The 26127-nt window shown below is 42.4% G+C and overlaps 1 protein-coding gene across 1 annotated transcript in view; it reads right to left on the reverse strand.

Moving 5' to 3' along the window:
* Positions 1-26127, reverse strand: part of CDH23 (cadherin related 23) — a 400272-nt gene that overhangs the window by 147846 nt on the left and 226299 nt on the right. The window contains exons 14-17 of the mRNA XM_083503046.1: positions 12286-12350; positions 10797-11034; positions 5274-5379; positions 5052-5179 (exon numbers count right to left, since the gene is read on the reverse strand). Coding sequence (XP_083359172.1) covers positions 5052-5179; positions 5274-5379; positions 10797-11034; positions 12286-12350 — 537 coding nt within the window. The remainder of the gene's footprint in view (positions 1-5051; positions 5180-5273; positions 5380-10796; positions 11035-12285; positions 12351-26127) is intronic.

The raw sequence follows: 26127 nt of genomic DNA on the forward strand, positions 1-26127 counted from the left end.
CTTAATTCCTTCTGGAGGTCCGTTCTTAACCTGAAACTGTTCTTAACCTGAGGTACCACTTTAGCTAATGGGGCCTCCTGCTGCTGCTGCTGTGCAGCCGCTGCACGATTTCTGTTCTCATCCTGAAGCAAAGTTCTTAACCCAAGCTACTATTTCTGAGTTAGTGAAGTCTGTAACCTGAAGTGTCTGTAACCTGAAGCGTCTGTAACCTGAGGTACCACTGTAGTGATGAAAAATGAGATGACTATGCAGGTAGAATCAAAAAGTATTCCAAGATTTCAAAGCTGATGAGAAGAACAAGCAGTAGCATTATCAGCAACAAATGTGGGTGATTTTGAAAATGGCCAAGAAGCAATAATAATAATAATAAAAAAGCAGTAAGCTGTAAAGAATAGGAAGGAAGATCAGGAAAAGAACAGCATAAATGTACTATTTTGATGGTGATGGTGAAGACAATTGCATTGATTTTTGTACATGGAACCTTCAGGCAGATTTGACACACTCCTATCCCAACAACCAAATGAATGTATAAATGCAGCCTTAACCAACCTGGTGCCTCCAAGTGTTTTGGACCAGCCCTCTCAGCAGTCCCACTCAGCACAACATCTGGAGGGGACAAGGCCAGTAAGGGCTTGTCCAATGGGACCAAATAGAAGAACTGATTCCTGATGCACTCCTCCAAAAAGCGGGGGAAGATGAAGAAATGAAGCCACCGAGAGAAACCTTAAGGGAGCGATGACACAGCCATGACGAAAGCCATGAGAAAACAATAGGAGCCAAAGCTAGAAAAGCGGAATAAGAAGTGAGCAGTCAGCTGCATCAAAGGCTCAAAGAAGAGTCAGAAGAAGAAGATCCACAAAGAAAAGATGGTTAGATTTTGCTGCGTGGAGTTCATTGGAAAGATGAGTTGGAGCAGCCTCCGTTAAATGAAAGGAGCAAAAGCTAGATTGGAAAGGATGAAGAACAGAATTGCTAGAAATGAAAAGAAGGCATTGGCTCAAGAACTTTTCTTTATTAGGGGGAGAAGAAAGAAGGGGGTTGTTAATTAGATGAGTAGTGTGAGGGGTGGGGAAGGGGGTATTGCTTTATTTTGTTTTTATTATGTATTTTGTGCTTTTATCTTGTATTTTTATGCTTTGAACCGCCCTGAGATCTACGGATGAAGGGCAGTATGCAAATATAATTAATAATAATAAATAAAATGCTTAGGACTACTAGGACAGTCACTTAAATGCATAAAGGCAGAGACTAGGATATAAATAAATAATAATAATCACACAACCATCTATATTAATAAACTCATTTTCCAAAGCCCTACCCTTTTAAAGTAAAAACAGTACTATCCGTGCATAATAGAGAGGTGTTAGAAGGCCTGGAGGAACACCAATGTTTGTACACCCAGACCCTGCAAACCAAGCAAAACCATCCCATGTGGAATGAGAATGCTGAGTGTCTACTGTGGGGGAAGGATGGGGTGGAATATCTTGGTGGAGAGAACTCCGAAGGGCAACATTTTGTTGCAAACAACATTTGTCATTATTATTGATTTCTTACATATTTTCTGTTATGCCCTTAGCTATTGATCCCTTCATTATCTTATTGTCCTGGGAACAATCTGTCCTGGCTCACCTTAAGGCTCCCAGGGGAAGATGGGTTGGAGAACTGGCACTTACTGGAAATGCAGGGTCACATACAGTAAAGCAAGGGTCAAGGCAGGTTATTCCAGATCACAACAGACATAGAATCATAGAATCATAGAATCATAGAGTTGGAAGAGACCACAAGGGCCATCGAGTCCAACCCCCTGCCAAGCAGGAAACACCATCAGAGCACTCCTGACATATGGTTGTCAAGCCTCTGCTTAAAGACCTCCAAAGTAGGAGACTCCACCACACTCCTTGGCAGCAAATTCCACTGTCGAACAGCTCTTACTGTCAGGAAGTTCTTCCTAATGTTTAGGTGGAATCTTCTTTCTTGTAGTTTGGATCCATTGCTCCGTGTCCGCTTCTCTGGAGCAGCAGAAAACAACCTTTCTCCCTCCTCTATGTGACATCCTTTTATATATTTGAACATGGCTATCATATCACCCCTTAACCTCCTCTTCTCATAGCAAAGAGCAGACTGTCAACACCTTGGACAGAACACTATGGCCGCCTCAGTAACATGTTGAGATCTTGTGGAGGCTGGTTGGTCTAGGCCTGATGTTAAGCCTGCCACTTCCAATGAAATATCTGTGTTTCTTAAAGGACCATTGCTTGATTCTGCAGAAGCTGCCTCCTGCAGTCAGGGAAGGGGCAGTAAGTATTGCAGAAGGGGGTGCCCTTTGAGCCTGAGAAGTTGAGTAACGACACATCCTCTGGACTAGAAAGTCCTAGAATGGAGAATGATGGATTCCCATGTGATGCATTCTCCTTTTCCAAGTCTTCCTCTGAGAAAGAAAGGAGACTGGGGCCAGCGAATACGACTGAGGTTCTGAAAAATTGCCTCCAACTAAGGCCAGAGAACATAAGTGCACTCTGGTGCAACAAATCCACTTAAACACACACACACACACACAGAGAGAGAGAGAGAGAGAGAGAGAGAGAGAGAGAGAGAGAGATGGTTTGGAGTAAGAACTGCATGATGGGAAGTTGCACAACCTCTCCACAAACAAATCAGGTCAAATGTTCAATAATGAGTGGATATTGGATAACCTGAGTGCAAAATTCGTGCAAGCAAATCAGGACAAGTGCTCAATAAACAGGTCATCTCTGGAGGAACAACATTTGGGGATTCATATGCCCCGATTTTAATGCAGATGCATGCCAGTGAACAAGTTGCAACATTGCAGCTATTGATTCGATAAACTCCCATGACTCCATAAGTATTTACACCATGCATGACCAAATAAATGGCAACAGTGTTCAGTGCTGCCAGTACAGTTGTACCTCAGTTCACAAACTTAATCCGTTCTGGAAGTCCGTTCTTAAACCAAAGCCGTTCTTAAACTGAGGCGTGCTTTCCCTAATGAGGCCTCCCGCCGCCGGTGCCCTTCCACCATTCGGATTCCGTTCTGAGACTGAGGTAAAGTTCGCACCAGGACATTACTTCTGGTTTTGTGGAGTTCGTAAACAGGGCTGTTCTTAAACCGAGGTACCACTGTATAACTACCAATTTCACATCCCACGCGTTCACTTCCTAATACTTTACCATATATTTGTGCAGTGGCAGGGCTGCTGGAGCAACCTGCCTTGGGCCGTGCTGAGAACCAGTAGTTAAAAGCCAAGAGTGCAGAAGCAATTAAAGCAAGTAGGTGCTGTACAATGACTAAACGGAAAGACAGGCCTTGCCTCCGGGAAAGTTATGTGAAAACAGAGATATGCCTAGAACTGTTTAGTTAAATGTTTCAGCTTCTGCCTTCCTCAGTAATACAGCTGGGATTTCAAGTGAATGCTGCAAAGCAAGGCGACACTTTTCAAGAATACTAAGGATGAAATCATTCTTAGGAATGTGGGCATGCGTAGGAGTGTTGTTTCATTTCTTTTTTTTTTAAAGAAAAGACCAAATAGAAATCAATTGTGACCTTCCAGATTAAGGGAATATTAAGGTCCAGGGAGTATTAAGGTCTTGAGTCTATAACTCCAGAAGTTTTTTGTTTCTGCTACAAGATTTGGTGGCTACTCCATCTCTATTGGCTCTGTTGAAACACCAATTTCATCAGGCTCTTCCCTTGACTGTCATCTAGCTGCTTAGTTTATAGGGGGGGGGGGGGAGAGATAGAGCTCTTCTTCTAGATTGCAAGCCTGAGGGCAGCAGGGACACACTTGTTAGTGATATCTATAAGCCTCTCTGGTAGTCTTTTCTTTTCCAGCTGAAGAGTGGGTTTAAGGAAGGTTGAAGAGAAAGCAGCAGACAAACCTTGCTCTGTGGCTTTTGAGAGTCAGGGTACTTCTAGACAAGGGCTTAATTTGCAAATGGGTCATTGAAATATTGCAAATGGGTTTGTTGACAACCATTTATTTTTCCCCTTACCTTAATCCCGGGGGGGGGGGGATTGGATGAAACTGGGGGAAGAAGAATGCAGGCTGGTATTTCGATACCCAGGACATTGTATGGGCTTTGCAACAACAACAACAACAACAACAACAACTCGCATGCATGCATACCTGGCGCAGGGGAACAGAGGAGGCAAGCACCCCACAACAAGGAACTCAAACTCTCATTTGATTACCTCCCCCCCCCCCGGCCTGGTCTCTGTCATTAATATATGCTGTTATTTTTCTTTCAGAGATCCTAAAATGTGGGACACAACTTGCCTACCTAGAAAGACACTTTGCTCCTTCTGTCACCACCCTCCGATTTCCCCCTGGTGCCACCACTGCATGTATAAGAAGCAACAAAAGCCCTATACGGCCTAGGACCCTAGTACCTATGGGACCGCCTCTCCTGGTATGTCACACGGAGGACCTTACAGTCTTCAAATAAAAACATCTTGGAGATCCTGGGCCACAGAGAGGTTAGGCTGTCCTCAACCAGAGCCAGGGCTTTTTCGGCCGTGGCCCCGATCTGGTGGAACGCTCTGTCACAAGAGACTAGGGCCCTGCGGGACTTGACATCTTTCTGAAGGGCCTGCAAGACAGAGCTGTTCCACCAGGCCTTTGGCCAAGGCACAGTCTGACCCCCTCCTTCTGTAATCCTCACAGAACTCTAGCCCAATGGTTGCCATTAATTTGACTCTGAATTGATTTTAGAATGAATTGATTTTAGAATGTATTTCAATTAATTGATTGTGATTTTATGTAAACTGTGTTATTTTTACTGTTGTTAGCCGCTCTGAGCCCGGCTTCAGCTGGGCAGGGCGGGATATAAATAAAATTTTATTATTATTTTTTATTATTAACAATTCCACAATAAATATTCCATCTGGAATCACCCTTCAATAACAACACACACTACAGTGTTAATACTAAAACAGAATTAAGAAAAAAAATTATCAGGAGAACCATATCCTGTGCTCAGAGCAAGAACATACATTTTGGGAAGCGTAAATGGAAGGCATTGTTTGTACTTACAAACACCTCTATGGTGATGGGGACAGTACTGTTGAGTGGTGGGATTCCTGCATCCTTAGCCATTACAGTCAAATAAATAACACCATTGGGAACTTGCTCATAATCCAGAGGGCGGACAACGCTTATCACTGAAAAGGCAAGAAGCCTGTGTTGGCAATTATTGACATAAGGCATTTTAAAAGTCGAACCATAATGCACACACATGCACTGTATTGCACTCACCTCCATAACCTTCAGACAAAGTGATGTCAAAGTAACTTCTGAATGCAGAAGCATTCACAATGCTATAAGTGATCTGGTTGTTCGGAGGAGAATCTTCATCTGATGCCTAGGTAAAAACGGAAGAAATAATTTAATATTAATCTAATCTACCTACCTACTGTTATTGGAGCTTTTAGATAACAAGATCTTGTAGCACAACCACCAAGTGTTTAATAAAATAAATTATAAATGTCATTAATAAACAAAAGTATGAACATTCTTATGGAGTTTGGCCAAGTCATGCCAGCCATATTCTTGGTTGGGGAATTTTAATGCTCAGGAATGGCTCACTGATGGTTCCTCAACAGGAGCTAATGCTTGAGGTATAGAGTTCATCCTTGGAAGACCCATTGGAGGGAAATTGGTGAATACTTCCCCACTCCTGAACCAGGTTGGGACTGATCAAACATCTTTGTGTTTGAATTAAGTCTCAATAACAGCAGTTTTGGGAGAGACAGAAAACAAGAGAGAGGGAGAGAGATGAGCTGTAAGCTGAAGGTGCCATGGGATGCAAGTACCTTTCTGAGGGTCTGATATGGGGAAACAGATTTGCCAACTACTATAGGGAAGCTCATGCTTCTTGCCTCCAGCTATGCCCTACTTGTATATTTATAAATGGACCAAATGCTGCAAAAACACCATATGCCTATAGTGATCTCTTCTCCAAAAGGAAGCCTAAGTGTTGTTCCTGGAACTTTTCCCTCCTCACAAAAGTGTGAAATGCATAAATGCAAATGTTAGCTTTAGTTGGTTTCTCAGGTATTTCCCACGAAATTCTAGCAAAATTCGCAGCATATTCTGGGTAGGGTTGCTGATGGTTTCCCCCCTCTTTTTTTCTTTTAGTGCTTCACTTGTCAATTTTATTGTGAGGAAATCATTCTTTCAATGAATAGGGACTGATTAGGTTCTACATGATATTGGAACAGGTGCTATAAGCAATATTGCCCAATGCTTCAAGAGCAGGCCTGCTGTTTGGGAAGGAAAAGCTAAGTTGCCACTTTGACTAGAGGGCTGGAGCACTTCTCCACCTAACGAATCTGCTCCCAATGATGGGCTGTGGAAGATTTGCTGGCTGGGAATAACTCTAACTGGACAAACCAAGTAGCAGGCTCAAGCCTTCCTGAAACTCCCTTGCTCACCAAGTGAAACCTTTTTGATGGTGAAAACTGCCTGCCTACAAAGAGTATCAGTTTATCAGAAAGGAGCTGTGCAGTGTGAAAACACTCTGAAGATCACTTTAAAACCACACACACCCTGAGGCTACTCTAAACAGTGCTCACGGAAACATGTAATCTTTATTGCCTCCCAGAAGGGGAAAGCTTAGGATCGTATCAGCAAGATACAGGCTAACTGCCTTCCTCCCAAAAGTCACTCTCTTGAATGACTGAAAAGAGAATAATGTGAGTAATGAGTGCATTCAGATGAATCTCTTCTTTCTTATGAGCATATGCTTTTGAGTCTGCATTTAGAGCAGCTCAAATAATGGAAAATCTTCCCGACTTTCTTCCCTGCTTTGCTCATTGCTTTGTGTACATTTGTGTAGCTTGTGCAAGCTTTGTAATGCCAATGAACAAGGGCTGAAGCGGGATGCGCTCTCAACTCATGCACTTCAAACACATCCAAATGGAAGTGCTGCTCCTATCAGTAAGGCTACATTTCCCTTTAATGGCGCATTTATGTTGCTGCAGCTTTCACAAGAAACTCCTAAGTGGGGAGGATACAGGGACTCAGGAGTAATGGGAAGACAGCCCTCCCTGCTTCATGTGCTCTGGTTACTTAGACAAATGATAACACCCTTCCACTGAAATTCAGAGAGCCTCAAGGGAATTCCCAATCACTTGGAGGGCAATGAAATCTGATTCAGTAAATCCTGGACCTGAAGCATAGTGAGAGCTACCTGAGTCACCTCATAATGAACTTATTTTCCTTGTAAGCTTTCTTAGAGGATTCTCAATAAAAAGCTCAGGATTTATCCCACAAACTTGCAAGTTTACTTATTCCAATTCAGCCTTGGTGGCAAAAAGAGGAAGGAGACGCTTGTAGGTCTAAATTCGGCCTTAAGATCAGGCTCATTTTTTTTTGTTTTAAGTCCTCGTTTTAATGAGAGTTTCTCCTCATATACACATTTGTATGCAACTTTGCCTCATACACACATTTTTGCAAAACAAAATTATCTGATATAATGCATTTTCACTAATTTATGCATTTCAATGCACACTTTATCTTATTTCAGAGTCTGGCCGTGGCTCAGTTCCCACATTGTTTTGGAAAGTGAGAATTAGGTATATCCACCTTTAAATGTGAACAGAATCAAATTTATCCCTAATTAGGAGTGGCCAGGCTCTAAGGCTGAAGCTTATAAGGCCTATCAGGTTTCCAGCTTGGCCTCCTTGCCACCAATTCCTCCTGCCCTCCCCATAGGCAAGACTCTATTTGCTGGGTGGGTGTGGGTATGTGGATTGGCAAGGAGCAGCAACTCATTTAGAAGTTGGATCTGAATTCAGAGGTGGCATGGACTCACTTTGTAATGACCATAGCTTCCTGAACTAGACAACCTCACATTCAGAACCCCAACTACCTCTTTCAAAAATTTGCCATGATATCTAGCAAAGTACATAGTAAGGCAGAAAAGATGGGGAGCAAACACCAAGAACTGTGGAGCATGGTAGGTTGCAAGAGTCGTATAAAACATCTGAAGGAGTAGATGGAAGGGATTCCAAGCTTTCTCCTTCTCATATGCTTGACTCCTATTTCACTTCTGTTTAATTGCCTCCATGAGCAGTACTGTGTTCTTGTGGCAAAGCTTCCCAGCATTAGAATATCACCACTGCTCTATTATGTGCAACCAGCTAAGAAACTGAAGAGACAAAAGGGGGGAAAGTAGATGGTGAACTTCAAGAAAGAGATTTCAAAAATAAGATTTGTGTTAGAGGTGAGTTTGCATTTACAGTGGTGCCTCGCAAGGCGAAATTAATCCATTCCGCGAGTCTTTTCGTCTAGCAGTTTTTTCGTCTTGCGAAGCAACCCTATTAGCGGCTTAGCGGCTTAGCGGTTTAGCAGCTATTAAAGGCTTAGCGGCTTAGCGGCTAAAAGGCTATTAGCGGCTTAGCGGCTTAGAAAAAGGGGGGAAAGCGAAAAAAATCGCAAGACTCGCAAGACGTTTTCGTTTTGCGAAGCAAGCCCATAGGGAAATTCGTCTTGCGAAGCGCATCGAAAAACGGAAAACCCTTTTGTCTAGCGGGTTTTTCGTCTTGCGAGGCATTCGTCTTGCGGGGCACCACTGTATGTGTAAAAGCCAATTCACATGACTACTGTGCTTCCTGTTTGCCATGAGCACAGAGCATCAACTGATCAACTGGCAAGCCAACCGAAACATTTTTTAAAAAAACAAATAAAGTGCCTGACCCCTGCTAAGAATGACTATTACCAAACTGACTACACATGCATACAAATGACCAACCACTGGCCCAGTCCACAAGTAACGCTAAGCCAAAGCATTCCTAAGCATGAGTGACCAAATGTGTCTACTCTGGGAGGAGATTGTGGTTGCTTTAATCCTCTCCATTTGTTTTGCTGCTGCGCTAAGATCCTGTGCTAAGTTGTGTCATTTGAACCTAGGCTCGTGGCTTAGCATTCTCCAGACACACCATGAGCTGCAACTAAGGTTTGTCCTATGACTTACAACACATTAAGCCAAGCCAAACCAGAGTTTGCACAGTGCAGCAGCAAAAGGACTGGGGAGGAGCAAAGCCATCAATCACAATCTCCTCTTCAGGGGCCCACTTATTTACTCATTCACACTAAACCGTGGTTTGGCTTAGATTTATGCATAAGCATATCTGCACCTGATGTAGAATAGAAATCTTCCTACATTTAGCAGGATAAGACAAATGAACCAACTACTCCAGGGTGACGAAATTCACCTCAGAATTTAGTTATTTCTCTGAGTTCTAGCTCTTCCTCACATAGACTCTGCAAATTAACCACTGCATTTCAGCATTCTTATTACTGGTCTCACCCCAAAGCTTCTTCATCTATATATCCAGTCACATAAACTCTGTCCCTGCCCTTCTCAGGAAATCTGTATAAATCACATGACCAAAGTTAGCCTATTAAAAATTTCAGCCCCTCTCTCTTAAGTCTTCTAAACATAAAGAGAACTCAAGAGTTTTTGTTGTTTATGCTTTTAGTTCCTGCTCTGGGTGCCTGATAAATGATTTCCGAAAACACATCATTTAATTTTTTAAGAAATCATTTGGAACATATGCAAAAACATCTCAAGGAAGCCACAAATAAATAATGGGAGATAAAATGAATATAATAATTATTTAACCAACCTTTCCCCCCCTCTTTTTAATCTGCCTCTCATGGCTTATCTGAATCTGTTGTGAAAGCTGATCAATAATGATGATGCCCCAAACCTCTGCATATTATTATCCCTAGTGGAGCAGGTGTTTTCTGTGGTATGCCATAGGGCTACTGTCAGGAGAGGCAGTGCCAATTTTCTTTATGCAGCTTGTTTACCTTCCTCTTCTTGAATACTGATGAGCTAAAACAGGGGAGAATGTCTTGTAAAAATAATTGTTTCCTGAGAACAAAATGATCACCTTACATTTTGGCATTTTTCTGCACCCATTTGTAAAATGGTACAGTATATCTCATAATGGGGTGGGTCGCAAGGGTTGAACAATGTAGGGGAGGAATGATGCTCCCATTCCAATAGGCATCTGATTGCAGATGTTATTCCTCTCCACATTGCCATAACTTTCAGTGAGATTTGCATTGAGATGGGCATCCCTACAAGAGAGAGCATGGCTTGGTTGCTTCAGCAATGAGGGCATATTCCCTTCTCCCCACAAGCAGCAGACGATCAGGGAAATGAAGGTTGCAAGCAAGCGGGGGGGGGGGGGAATGAAAGAAAAGAAAATGGGAAAATCGAGCCACGCAAAAAATCCAAAGGAAACTACCCTAGAATGTTCAGGACAGGTTCTGTCTCTAGTGGATTGCCCCCCTCCCCACAAAACAAACCCATTTCTGAAATGGTGATGCAATTTGTACACTTGATGAACATTTCTCAGAACACATTACCTACAAAAATAGTTCCATCTGGACATAGAAGAAGAAGAAGAAGAGTTTGGATTTGATATCCTGCTTTATCACTACCTGAAGGAGTCTCAAAGTGGCTAACATTCTCCTTTCCCTTCCTCCCCCACAACAAACACTCTGTGAGGTGAGTGGGGCTGAGAGACTTCAGAGAAGTGTGACTAGCCCAAGGTCACCCAGCAGCTGCATGTGGAGGAGCCTAGACGCGAACCCGGTTCCCCAGATTACGAATTTACAGCACTTAACCACTACACCACACTGGCTCTCATAGTTTCTAGCAACATACATAGCGGTCATGTTGGTGGCCTTTAATTTACATTAATGTTCACTCTACATATTCTGGACACATGAGATACATACATCTAAGCCACAATTTCTTACCCTCACGCGGACCACCTGAGTGACTGAAGGCTCATTTTCCCGCAGAGCCCCCAAATAAGAATCCTTCTGAAAGGTGGGGACATTGTCATTGACATCCAGGACGTTAATTCGGACTCTCCCTGTGGTCTCTTCCCCACCTCCATCTCTGGCAATGACAGTCAATGTGTAACGCTGGGTTGTCTCGAAGTCCAGCCGGCCAATCAATGTGATTACACCTGTATCCTTGTCCAATGAGAATCTGGAGACAAAAACAGCAAATAAATGCTATTTAAGGAAACCTACCAAGTCAAATAGTGCACCTGGAACCAGCAGGGAGAAAGCAGATGGAGCTGGAGGCTAATTTTTAGCAGGAAAACAGCCAGCAAAGAAAGGGTTGAACACCACATGTCCCCCGACTCCTCCATTCAAGAGATGCAACCACCCTAGGCTGCTTTCTCATTATAAAAGCACACATATGTACATTGGGACATCATTGCACACATTAAATGGACAGAAAATCTCCTCTGTGTGTGAACAGAATCCTAGTTATTCCAGTCAAGAGGCAGAGACCTTAATGAACCAACTAAGAGATCTCAAAGGGCCTGGTGAGCCTTCCTTATGATTTGGTAGCATTTTCAGGAGTTCCCAAACATTAATTATTTTCCAGCCTGGCTGCCTGATAAACAAGGACCTCAGTTCTGGACACTCCAATGCAAGGCCAGTAACCTTGCATGCAGGATGGCCAGAACTTGACAGTTCTGTTCCATAATTAGTTTGTAAGGTGAACTACAGCATTTGCTCCATAAATAGTTCATACATAAACTTTACATTGGAATTTACATTGGGAACAAGTGGTGAAGTGTGGAACCAAATCAACCTGACCTGAATTTTGAAGTGGGAATCAAAGGCTGTTGTGGGGAGGAAAGGTGACTGCTTTGAATCATGCCAGGTGGGTGCAGAGCCCAGGACACCCCAGAAGTTAGCCCCTGCAATCTCCACCCTAGGGGCGGGAAGAGACCAGCAGTGACTCCTATTCACCAAGAGGCCGCTGTGAAGTTGGCATTGGGCAGGTGGCTGTTGAGAAGGTGACAGATCCAGTCTCCAAAGAGCGTGCCACAATGATCACTGGTACTGTGGCAGCAGCAGCAGGTGACACATTCCTTGGAGGCTGGATCTGCTATCCTCAGCTTGCCTCGTGAGTGGGCCAGCCCTGCTCCTTGGACAGTAAACAGTGATTATTTTTGCTTGGTTTCTTCTGCAGGTTTCACCAGCAAGCAGAGGAGAGATACATTCAGAGCAATCCAGAACTAACAATTTTGTTAACTGGGTGAATACCCACTTTCCAGATCAACTCCCGGGAAACGTACGATGATAGAAGATCCTTATCTGTTGTCATAGTTTTGCACGAGTTTAGCTGCTATGAAGGAAGGAAATGCACACTATAAACAACAAGAATCAGACACACACTAGGATAAATTGAGGAACCCCTAGAGATAGCAGTGGTACTTACCTGTCAGGATCATCACTGAAATAATAGCTAACTTTCCCATAAGAGCCCACATCATTGTCTGTAGCCTAAAAATTAAGAAAAGAAATCAATGCTAGTAGTAAAAATATCTATGAGAAGGAAATCTCATAGTATATTAAAGCACATTTGAAAATCATGCAAGAGCATCTAATCAAAATCGAGTTGGCCTAGGGCAGAACCATTAATCTTATTAATAGTATCACTTTTTTCTTCTAAGTTACATATCCATTTCCTGGCACCACCACCAGTTAAAACTGCATAGAAAAGAGTAAAAACAGTGTAACCTAGCCAGAATCACCTCGCAATAAATTTGTTGAACTTTCCATTTCTAATCACACTGATTTGGGGTACAAATTGAGCCCATGTGGGCTCCGGGACTTATTTCTTTTTCAAAGTTTTGTGGCTACTTTATTACACTTCTTCAATGCATATTTCCAAAAGAGACTCGAGGATTCTCTCAGCAATTTAAAATATACTAAAATTAAAATGAGAAGATGATACAAAGCTGTATATGCAGTATCACCAGGTCAGACAAAACGCCCTCTTCTCTTACTCCTCAGCTCCGCTTAACTGTCTTGACTTTGTGAGTCCTCCATACCTTTATCCTGAACAACTGGCATTGGCAACAGTTATCACCACCTACGCATCACACCAGAAGGCTACATTTTATTCCAAATGCATATGGTAGAGAGATCTGTGACTTTTATAGGATGACAGGATTTGGACTCAACATGGCTTCTATAGGGACCATATCAACCTGTATACCATTAAGTTACTTTCTTCATAGGCTAAAAATCTAGTTTGGTATCCGTGACCATGTTTTCTCCAGTGCAACTGTTATTTCCACTTCTATAGTTCTGCAACCTTCAAAACCATTCCTGTTGGAATTCTTAAGTAAAAATATACTGCCGCTTGCACACCATGACTAATTATGTATGTTCTCTGCACGCAGAGAATTACTGGTATGAAAAATATACCCGAGTCAAAAACCTGTAAGGTTGAAAAAGTCAAGGAAAACAGCCATGAAGGCACAGATACTTGAATTTCAACTTTAAGAGCATAAACAGAAGGAAGATTTAAAAACTTCACATAAAGGAACTTTATCATAACTTTGTCATGGATGAAAGTTGTAAAATAAAACAGCCAGGGGGAGTTTCTGACAAGTGTGTTATTTACACAAAGGAGCTGATTCAGGTAACTGGAGTCAATTCTCATCTTTAATGACACGTCGGTGTCATCAACGATCCCACTTTCATATGTGATGAATCAACTCTCACACCTCAGGAATAAAATGTTTTTTATCTCTTTTGTAAGAAAGATATACTTTTTTTGTGTGCATTCTGCCATTTCCATGGAGAGGCTATCTCCCTTTTTGGACTACACCTCCCATCAGCCCCAGCAGGCATAACTGTACTGTAATCTAAAACATCTGGAGGATGCCAATTCTATGAAGGATGTGAATCTCAACAGGTGCTTAAGAAAAAGTATGCTTTATTGAGGAAAGCTCTCCTGCTTACAGTTCTTATGTATGCCTGATGTGTTTAGAGTATAAATCATAGGAATTACCACCCCTTCTTTATCTCCTGAATGGGGAGTTCCTGTGTGTTTTGGGAGAGCACTTGTGATATGAGCCTCTGATAAGAGTGGTTATACTTGAAATGCACTAAGCATAATAACTGCTTTCATGAATAAAACATCCTTTTTTTTCTCGGCACATTTTGAAGTTAACTCCTCCCGTCACCTTTTGCATTTGAAGCCGTACATGGGGAACATTGGACTCTGCGAGATAGCATGAATCTGTTCTTACTACGGATTACTGGCACATTCCTTAGATTTTGGTACTTGTAAAGAATGAGTGCATGTATACACACACATCCACGCACATATTTTATTTGTATTTATGATTAGGGATGTCAGAGGACTCCATTGAAAATAATACATCCAAGGTCTATTTCTGCACACCAATTTGATCCACATTGCTGTACTGACTTACTGAGAAAGCTACTTATCTTAGCTCCCCACAATAATTCTTCTTCTTTTTCCTGCTACTACTACTATTTATTACCACCCCTTCACTCTAACGTTCCAGGGCAGATTACGGATTACAAACAACATTTAAAAATTAAAACAACTAACCATGAATCTTTGAGTGGTTTTTAAAAAACAAAACAAAAAAACCAGGCACACATTATATATAAATAGACACAAAAACTAGTTTGCAAGAAACATTACTTATGTATTAATTAATGTATACTGGTGCCTCTTTGCTGTTCTTGTTTCTTAATGCTGAGAAATCTAACAGGGCTACCTATTGCATTATCTTTAAGAGGGTACATGCAGAGAAGGCAATTAATCTGTAAATATATGTTGATATGTCTGTCTATTCTGGGCTAAGTAAAAATCTGTATATTTTTGCAACAGTGAACAATGAAAGGGAGCACAGACTTATGCAACACACACACACACACACACACACACACACACACACACACAACTGCAGTTGAAAATGTGAACTGAATTAAACCAGATGGAAGTGTCAATGAACTGAGGAATAATTGTGCATCCCAATTTATGATAATACCAAGTTAAATCAATGGGATAGTTGTCACTAACTGGTACAAGGGGCATAGTTGATTATGAAGTTCTGTTGTCTCTGTTGTTCACAACTTTTCTAGGAGTGCTACAAGTTAATGCATAAGGAACAGTAAGGGGAGACAGGAGGGAGTCTCTCTCTCAGTAGAATCTGAGACCTTCATCACCAGGATGATGTCCTTGCAAATCTTATAAAGCCATGACAGATTTCACAATCTGGTCATGGCAAAAAATAACAGCAGCCTTCCCAGGAAAGCGGGTAAAGCTCACAGTGTCACTCTTCGTGAGCAAAGCAAGATTTGTGGGTGTTTTAAAGTCTCGGTTCTAATGAATATATAAAATATGCATGAATGGCAGCAAAGGCAAAGGGGACAAATTTGTATTTTAAAATGAGAAATATGGAATAAAACACCAAACCATCTTGTTTTTTAACTTATTTTCTAAATTGATTTCTGTCTGAGCTTCTTAGAGAATGATGGATGTGAGTAAAAAGCAGTGTAAAACACACACACACACACACACACACACACACACACACACACACACTTCATGCCCAAATTCAAAGGGCTCTATGAGTTACATATACTTGAGAGTTCTGCTCTAACTTTCTTTTATATACCTTTGAAGAGACCATGATGAAGGGACCACAAAAGTTTGGATCTTTTTCTATTCTAAGCTTAGTGATGGTAATAATGGCTGGAGGCAGATGCAGTAGATGAAGAAAGTAGCTTCAACAGATGAAGCCTGAGACAGGTGTAAGTGAAAATAAAGGAAACTACGTCAGAGAATCCAGCTATATATTGAATACCTTTTCGACCTGCTGAGTTGCATGTTCGCATCACTTCTGGTTGGGCAGCATTATTCCAGAGCACACGTTACATTTAATAATATGCCTTCTATATAATATTTTATCTGTGTAAAAATTAAACCTTAATTGTAAAAAAACCCACAACCACAACCAATATGCCATTAGGACTTAACTTCTCACTTAGATGTCAATTTCATTTTAGCCTCAGGGCTTTTTTTCCATCCGGAATTTTCCGGAACTCAGTTCTGTCACCTCTCGGGTGGGCGCCATTGACATTCTAAGAGAATGAGGGAGGTGCTCGTGGTGAGTTCTGTCACCTCTTGTGCCTTCACAATGACTGGTGGTCATGATCGTATTGTGAGCTCAGTATCAATATTATCTGTACCTTCGATACAGATATGCTGCTTTGTTTTAGTGCCTGCCTCACAGCTTCCTCCTGAAAACCCACAATTTTTCATACCATAAATATTCTTCTTGCCCCCCCCCCCTTTTTGGGGTGTGTGTGTTTCTGGTTCTGGTTTTGTTGTGCTACATGGCAAGACGGATGCTCCAGACAGCAGTAATACAGTAACATTGCAGAGGCATTGCAGAACAACTAATAAAGCATACTTTGTGGACAGCCCAGCATATATCCACCATCAACACACTATTATTGCATCAGTGAGATGTCACATAATACACCTGCAAAAGAACACATCTTGCGATTTTTCATTGTACGTCAAATAACAAAACCCATTCTGATTTTGGGAAGCACAGCGCATTAATAATTAAACAACGGCAAACACATCTCTGCTTGTTCTTTAACTGCATAATTTCACTGAGGGGGAAAATGCTGTTGCAAACATGTTAACGGGCCAGTGCCCCAGTTTTGAGGTCTGTCAATTAAGATCAACAATCTCTCGCGAGTTTATTGAAACCCAATTACTTGTCTGAACCCACCAAATTGGCTAAGGGATTACAAAGCGTCAGAATAAGAACGTTTCACAGTGAGTTCTAAAAGGCCAAGTTAGGAGGGTGAAATACCATAGCATGGCTTTTAAGGGCCCTTTGCATCTCAGGGTCGGCCAACTATTTGATATTTAAGCATTTTGTACGATAAGCTTAGAAGATTTGAACTTTGTTGGAAGAAGATCAAAATGTGCCATCTGCTTGGTTTCTGTCTCTCTCCTCCCCTGCCTTCCCCCACAAGCAACCAAAGGCTTTCTCTTCCTTTAATTGTACTGTCTTCTAGTCAGCAATACTGCTGCTTGGTTTGGCAGGGGTTGCCTGGTAGGATGCTGATGTACCTATCAATTTGCAACCCTTCAATCCCATGCAGCAGACTTTCCAGGTGTTTAACCTGCCCTGCCAGCTGGAGGCTAAGAGAGTTGCAATTTCCTCTTGGGTGGGTTATTGTCACAGTATGGCCTCGCAAAATCAGACTTCAGTTTTCATTGGCTCCAAACATGTCTTTGGGGAAAGGGTTCCTTGTATCCTTGGATAAAATGTGTCACACCTCATTAGGGAGAAGGCTAACGAGCTGGTCATGCAAGATGGCCACTTCCTCATGTTCAGTCCTATACTTTCCTTTGGCAGATAGCTCTCAGGCTGCTGCAAGCTAATGTGGCTGGTTCAACTGACTGCAGGTATCCAGATGGTCCGTCAGCCAAATAGTCCCCGGAGAACAAGCCATTCTGCAAAAAAGGGGCCCAATTTCTGGGTACAACTCTATGCTTCATGTTACTCCCCCTCCCATTTTTAAAAATGGTCACAAAAGAGCAGAGTCAAGAGACAGAGTCTAAAATCTCCATAAACATTATTAGAATAATTTTTAAATTATAGACTTCTCAGGCATAACCACCCACTCCAGTCTTCTTTTTCTTTGTTGATTGCGGGTGCTTTCATTGCCAGACACAATGTAATAATGGTTGCCAGTTGCAATGCAAAAAAAGAGACATGAGGGATTGACCAAATACGATCCCTGTGTTCTGAAGCAGTGCTGGCCTTCAGCACCAAGGCTGGAGAAAAACAGTAGTTTTTAAGGAAGCCGAAACTAGTGGATAGGAATAGGCATGGGCACAACAAATGGAGGTAATACAGCATGCCTTCAACTTTTAGGATTCGATCCAAAAACAAATCAGCAACCAACAGAGCTCATGTAGGATTTATGTTACATTCTTCCACAGGCAGCATCCAATAAAAGCTTCGCTGATATTTTCAACTTGTTAATACTACACCTTATCCCTTAGCTAGGAGTTTTAAAAATGGCTACTGTCATTTTATAGTGCGCAACCCTCATTTTGGGAATTAACGAACTACTACTGGCTTCCTTCTCATGTGTATTCCATTGCCTTGCATTTTAAAACAAGCTCGACGGATGCATAAGGCAGAAATCATGCCCTTGGAAAAAGGAATGGTTCAGCACTTAAGAGTGCTTAATTCAAACCAAGCAACTTGGGAAAACTCTCCTACACTAGACTTCCCGACCCCTCTCGCTCTCCTAGCTTCAGGGATAGCTGCCAGAAGCCTCCAGAGCACAGCGGGAGCTCCCGCTGTGCTCTGGAGGCTTTGCGTTGCTTTCGCTGAAGCCAGGAGAACAAGAGGGATCAGTGTGCAGAGTAACCAAGCCAACCCTTTGCTTCTCATTTAGTGCAAGCATGGTGCAAAAGGACAGGAACAAGAAGACAAGTAGGCTTTCCAAATGTAAGGATTGACCATTGATGAGCTAATGATTTACACCCAGCTTGATGATGCTATTGAATGTTGGCATTACCCACAACTAATTTCTCCATTAGGCTCCTTATAATTGCATTTGAAAGTGCTTGTTTTAGTGATGGACAATGCTAGAAGCATAATTTTCTTCTATTGACATCCTCATGGGGCGGGGGCTGTAAGAAGCCTTAAGGTTAAAAGAAGGTTATACGGTGCAAGGTTGGGAGAGTGGCTCTATGGAGCCCAATCAGATTAATTCACAGTCCCTGGAGGAGCTGAAGCTGGGCTCCAAAAACTTCCTGACTTTTGCAATTTCTTACTATGTTAAACAAGACCTACTAAGCCATCTCAGAGAAAGTGTTGCTAGACATGCCCAATTCCTTATCTTTTTGAGAGACAGACCAACACACAGAGAGATTTTCACCAGCTGCTATACCTTCCAGTTGTAGAAGCACAAGGGCAGCAGCTTGTTTTCTCACCCATTCTACCAGTGATGGATCTGCCATTTTACCCGGGACGGCAATAATGTGCGTAATCATCAGACTCAAAAACATCATTGCACTGCCAAGGCAAAATGCATTTGACACATTCAGGCTGTGATTGTCTTGAGATGGAAAAAGCAATCCACTCTCCATCTCAGTTCACTTGAGGTCCAGCTTTCTCAGAATAAATTCTAAGGGATTACTTTTGATTTACACCAGTGTAAACTGGATCAGGATCAGGATGAGTGGGGCCTTTTAGAAACTGAAGGAGTTACAAAGTCATGGGATGCAGGCTCATATGTCTTAGTGAGGTAACATGGGAAATAATGCAGGTTATTGTTGTTTGACAGAAGGCAAGGAAGAGAAGTCAGAACACACACTTTGGACACCTTTAATTTTGTGGCTATTGCAATTTTTCATTTCAGCGAATGCCTGCTTTTCTAGTAAAGATGAAGTTTCTTAGTGAGTCATACCCTACACAAAGAGACAGAAAGCCAACAAGGAATCTAAATCCAGTTTTCAATGTCACCAAATCCCATGGATTTATAGGGGGCGGGATGCTTACACTGTCAAGATAGCATAGGTACTGTGTTGCATCTTTGCCACACTATAGAGGTTGAAGACATCCATGTCCCCATGTTTCTTTATCCTCTGTTTCTCACATAGTTCATTCAAAACAAGGCACACAGCCAGGGATCCTAGACTCTAAGATATTTAATAATAATAATAATAATAATAATAATAATAATAATAATAATAATAATAATTTATAATTTCTACCCCGCCCATCTGGCTGGGTTTCCCTAGCCACTCTGGGCAGCTTCCAACAAAAGATTAAAAATACATTAAAACATCAGTCATTAAAAACTTCCCTAAACAGGGCTGCCTTCAGATGTCTCCTAAATGTCAGATAGTTGTTTATATCTTTGACATCTGATTTGAGGGTGTTCCACAGGGCGGGCGCCACTACCGAGAAGTCCCTCTGCCTGGTGAACTCTTATATCTCACAGTAACCTAGGAAGCTGCCTTACACTGAGCCAGATAAATTTCAGCACTGTCTACACCTTTAGCCTTCAACATGCATTTGGGGATCCATGTCATTATTATTATTATTATTATTATTATTATTATTATTATTATTACCATATATATGTATGGTGAGGGAGCTGCTGTTGTTGTGACCCACTTTAGAAATGTCATTCAAATAATTCACAGACCCAAACATGCATGGAAAGTATTCATGAAACATGGAACAGCATACACTCCTTTTGAACTGTCAGTGTGTTCTTGGTTTATTGTGGTGCTTGCCATAACATGGACAATAAATTTTTAGTGTTTCGAAGTAATCTCACCTCCATACATGCAATGATCAAAGACAACCTTTTGCTCCTTATAGCACTGCTATGAGGACACTGCATCTCACAGGATCAGCATAAAGGTCTTCCTAATCCAAGATCCAGGTGACAGCAACGGTGGCAGCAGTACTGGTTCCTGTTGCCCTGACCTATGCATACCTAAGTCTCACTATGGCAACTAAGCCGTTCTGGCACAGATCCGCCTGCACAGCATTCAAACGTTTCTGCAGGCCATCAGAAAGTGCTGCAAACCTTTTCCGGATATTCCCTGTGGGGAAAGTGGCTAAAACTGATGGATATGATTGGGCTGGGTATTATTGGGATATTTATTATTGCTCGGTCACACGCAAAGCTACAGTGCATGCATTCGTAAGTGCTGACCTCTGTGCATCTCCCTTGCATAATTCCCTGCACTTCTCAAGCATGCCTATCTTGCGCCGAACTATTTCCACATCTATTACACGTGCAGATCATTCCCTCCTCCTCCTCCTCCACCCCACTCCATCCGTCATCCACTTGCGATCAAAATCAGCCCAGTTGCAGCTGCTGCCATAAAACCTGCTCAGAGACAATAGCGGAAGGCGAAGCTTTGGAGCAGTTCTGCTCTTGTGCACAAATCTGCAGAAAAGGGCATGTCGTACAATTTGTTCAGGAAACAATAGCAATGTTTGACATGTCATAAGGATTGATGGAGCAGAAATTTACATGGGAGAATGCATTTTTAAACAGCTCCATGGAGCCCCGGTGCTTTGCCGGTAATGGTTTCGACATTCATCATCCACTGAGCCCCCATTGAATAACTCCTTAAAACTTTGTGAGATAAGCTCTACTCATAGCTGCTTCAGGGAAGCGTAAGATGCGGTGGGGGGTGGGGGGAGAGCCGTAACGAAGGAAGGCAAGAGTTTAAAGAGACAGGAACACTGAAGAAATATACTAGGAATACTGAGATCTTGAACACACTATGTCCACAATTATAATGACTATCACTGCTCATGACTGCCGAGACCACCTTTACAGTTAAAGTATGCAATACTTTCTGTTTAAGTACTTTTAATTTAACTATGTGTGCAATCATGATAAATTTTAGAGATGAGAGCAGTATGAAGAAATATGGGAGACCAAAACTTATGACAAAGTCAATGATACAATTCAATTTTCAAAAAGAGTGAAACCCTTGTTGTGGTTTTCTAATCATAGAATTGTAGTGTTGGAAAGGGACCGTGGGGGTTATCTCCTCCAATACTCTGCAATACAGGAATCTCAGCTAGATCATAGATGGCAGGTGGCTACACAGCCTTTGCTTAAAAACCTTCAAGGAAGGAGAATCCACCACCTCTTGTGGGCGTCTATTCCACTGTCAAACAGCTATTGCTGTCAGATGATGACCTGGGAGAAGGAGGTGACAAATTCTAGTATTCAAAAAAGCACAGGTGAGTTGCATCACCTGCAACAGGGCTGTGGACCAGTTCCACCTTGTTTGTTTATATATCACTTTGGTCACATCCAATAGGTGGCCTATAGTCTAAGACTGTATCAATGCTGGCTATTCCCAGTTTACCTAGAGTCCTAGATCTGTGAAGTTCTTATAATCAACATGCTGTGGAAATGTGCTGCATCCCACCAAGAAGATGGACAACCATCGCAGCCATGTTTTGGGGGCATCCAGCTGTTTTCAGCCCCAAATGAAGCACCTTGTAACTGCTTATAGTGACTCCCACATTGGACTCTTAAATGTTTCTTGTGCTGGTGCCAGAGTTTAATGCACCTTTCATGTCCAAGGCATGAAACCCATCCACCACAGCAGAACATCCCCTAGAGAAATCATCTTGACTGTAGATGTTTTGATGAATCAGTTAATGGCTTCACAATCCATAATGGATTCCTTTCTTACTCTCTTCTCTTTAGCACCTTAAATAGAAACCTTTCCCGTACATTTACAGTGACACCACTTCTATTGCTCTCTTGTTTAGAAGCAACTGTACCTTCACTAGAAGTTGGATTGGTAAACTGGTGGTTCCAAGATCTCTAGCATCTATGTGACAGCTTAACCTATGTAACCGTTATCCACTGGCTCCTGTTACCAAAAGGGGGCATCTGTAAGGTAATTCTGCCTAGTGTAAGACAAAGAGTTCAGAAAACACTTTAGATCTTTGACATGGTTCTGGGGGAAAACGAGAATCCCAAGGAGTGTGCTGGTTCCCAGTAAATAATCCATGGGAGAATCATATTCAGTTCCTTCAAATGCCAGTTGCTTAGGCAACTTTATAGCCTTATCCTGCAGGATCCTAGCCAACTCCCATTTGTCATGGTTAGAGCAGGGGTAGTCAACCTTTTTATACCTATCGCTCACTAATGCATCTTTCTTGATGGTAAAATTTCCTTACTGCCCACCAGCGCTCGATGGAAGGAGGATTCAGTTGTGCTGTAGAACCCCCTACCCACACCTAGAACCCTAAAATGTCCACTAGTGGGTGGTAGGGAGCAGGTTGACAACCCCTGGGTTAGAGTATTGGTTTTGGACCAGGTCGACTTAGGTTCAAATCCTTGGTCAGCAGGTACTTGCAAGTATTTCACCATTCTCTCAACTTTTCCTTGTGAGGATAACCTCATAGAATAATAATATACTGCCCTGCCTGTGGAGGAAGGGTGCATGACAAATAAACATTCCCTAGAGTCTTTCAGTAAAGCTTATTAGCAGCAATTGAAAGCTAATGCGGAGCATACCATTGGTAGGGAGAGAGGGAGGAGAGCCATAACAGGTGTTTCCGGGGAGGGAGAATTCCATTTAATATGTCACTCTCTGCAGGACAAGGGTGCCCTTGCAAAGAGAATTGACACCAGGCCTGCTAAATAAAGGGGTTTCCAGGTTTGTTTGTTGTTGTTGGAGGAGGTTTTTTATTTAAAAACGAGGGAATAAAAATTGATGGGAAGCAAATTGCTTTGGCCAGAAACTCTCTGCTCAAAAGAGCTGTAGCAGGAAAGCAATTACTGACTGTCAAAAACCTGTCAAGGCATCAGAGTGACCTGCCATGATTCTCATCGCTTCCTGCTGCCTGCCAACCTCCTGGTGATACTACGTGGGGTGATGAGCAAAGAAATAGGAACACAGAAAGGAATACGGGAAACATGCAACACGCACAGATCAGGGGTCAATCGTAGGTAGAATGAGGCACAATATACCCAAGTCTGGAAATCCAGGGGCCCCTGGCCTGTATGCCAGTTCCCATGGGGAAAAAGCAGAAACTATACAGGCTATGCTTAAAGAGGTTTGCACAAACTTATTTCCCTGACTCTGAATGTCCACATACTTTCCTGTATCTAGTAGTTGTCTTCAACTCAGTCCTACTCAAAGTCCCACTGAAATAAATGGGCCAAAGATAGGCATGGCCATTACTGTTAAGAGGCCTACTCTTCACCAGCAGGTCCCAGGGTGGGTTGCAACACCTTAAAATTCAGAATAAAAATCAGTTAATACATATCACATTCACAAGAATAGGGTAGTCCTGAAAACACACTGAATACAACCCTATGGGTGGCATTCACTTAAGGAGCCTCATCTGTGGAACCCCAACACGAGGACTTCTGCTTGTGGAATGGGGCTTTCTCCCCTTCCCCAGCATGTCTCATGTCCTGCCACTCATTGGTGGTGGCAGTGGGGTGCTCAAGAGAACCTCCAGATCAGCATATGGGGAGCAGATGGGTAGGAATCATACCTCTTGTGAAAATGGGACATTCATTGAAGTGCAATGTTGAATTCCCTCCCTATATGTCCAGATATTTTAAAATACAGTGCAATTTACCAATCAGAAGCTTTATTGGAACAAAATAGCAACAATACAAGTCATCCTCTAGAACAGAGAGATGAGGAAAGTCTAGGCCTTTTATTTGAGAGAAAGAGAACTGCACCATCCTAGATTCCCAAGAAACTACAAGTTTCAGAGTTCCTTAGTTTATTCCAACATTTTCTTTGTATGGAGAGGAGTGCATATGTCATGTAAGTAAATTACTTAGCTCTCCAGAGTACACAGAAGGAATGACACTAGACCTCAGGGCTGGGAGCATTGTCTAAAGGTCATTTGCCACTCTTGTACTGTGTCACACAACCTTATCTTTCTGTCTCCCAAACACCAATCTGCCCTGTTTGACTATAAATACTAATCAGGCAGACAGAAACATTAGGTGCTTATGCAAAGACACCTAAAGAAGCTAAAGGACACTGAACAACTCTCAGATTTTTCATAACAGACAAGGCCTTTCCGGGGAAGTGGGGTCAAATTCCAACAAGCTTGTACCAGGCCAAAAGGATTGTTAGCATGGAAAATAATTACTGCCTTCACGCTGTGTTATAGCATGCCAATTATGGTCCTCAGCAACCACAAAGTAAGGAGTAAAATAGGTACTAGCCGAAAGAAGGGAGAATCCTACCAACTCAGCTTTAGCGGCAAAGGTCAAAGCAAGCATATGAGTGTCCCCATTTCATTGACAAGACCAGGGTGGCAGCTGTAGAAAGGACTGGGGAAATGTGGCTCAGTTTCTTCAGCTGCCAGGCAATCTCCTCTGCTCTGCTGCAGTTTCGAAAACCATTCACTGGACGTTAAGGTCTGGTAGGATGCAATTGTTACCCCATGTGGGTGGGTGCAACTTAAGAGTAGAGGCGTGTCAGGTGGGGAGAGAATTAAGCATTCTTCTACACCACTTTCCTTCTCCAAATATCCCCTATCCAAAGTATATTTTTTTCTTAAAACAAAAACAAAGGAGCCAACTGTTAGAATTCTGTTGCACACATTTGTGTGCAATGCTTATTTAGGTCCTTAAATCCTCCCAATGGGGAGGCAATATATTGATTGCTAGCTAGCATTTTATAGATCCAGGAATGGAAGGGGGGGGGGGAAACCTGGCGCTACAAACATCAAGTGCTCAAAAGCAAATTAGCAATGAATAGGGGTCCCACTTAACATTATCACAAACTTGATGGGGGAAGTGAAAATGTACATTCTTCTTAATTTTCAGCATTATTCTCCCTCTCTCGGTGCTTTTGGAAATGTATGAAGTTACAATCAGGAACAACTGGACCCGACCTGCTTACCAGGATTATTAGAGCGGAGGTGGATAAAGGTGATTGATTGGAGGAAAGAGAAGCCGAGAAGAAAGAGGCAGGGGACAGAGAAGTGGAAAGAATAACTAAAAGGAAGACACTGTTAAAATGTCAAAGTGGTCCTTGAGAAACTTGAGATTGCAGAGCCTCAATGGATACAGACATTAAAGCTAAACTAACAACCTGACAACTCTGCTGAGACTGGCAGGGGGAAAATGGCCAATCAACCTCCCTCGGAATTACAGAGCTTCTTCCAGGTGATGGGAAGGTGGGGGGGAAGTCCCAGCTTCTTTTGATTGTGTTTTATAACAGCAGCCCCCTTAACATCAGCTGCTAGTGCAGTTCACAGAGTTGGCAAGAAAGCAGACCCCTCGATTCTATACTGAGTAATTTACTGCAGCAAGGCTGCCCGTAGCTAGGGATTACAGTTGGAAAATTTAGTCAATGGCGCATATTACATTGTTAGCAGCTGCACAGCAAAGAAATAATTGTTAAGACAGAGGTTTCACACTTCCCCCCCACCCCCATTTTACTTCTCTTCCCCGCCCCCCCCCCCGGCCAAGGTGACACCGGGACAATTTAGATGCTCGCCTCACCAGGTTTTATTGGAGCTCTGTGGCTGGGCCAGCAGCAGGTTCTCTGCTAATGAACCGTATTGATTTCATATTCTCTTGTTGTCCGCTTAAATGGCAAGCGGCATATCTGATAGATTAAATAACCACACAATAGCTTGGCTGACATCTCAATCACTCCGCTGTTAGGTCTCTAATGAATTTTACAGCCCAGCAAAATGGAAGAAAT

The sequence above is a fragment of the Podarcis liolepis genome, assembly GCF_965112155.1.
Source record: "Podarcis liolepis genome assembly, chromosome: 5".
Lineage (NCBI taxonomy): Eukaryota > Metazoa > Chordata > Lepidosauria > Squamata > Lacertidae > Podarcis > Podarcis liolepis.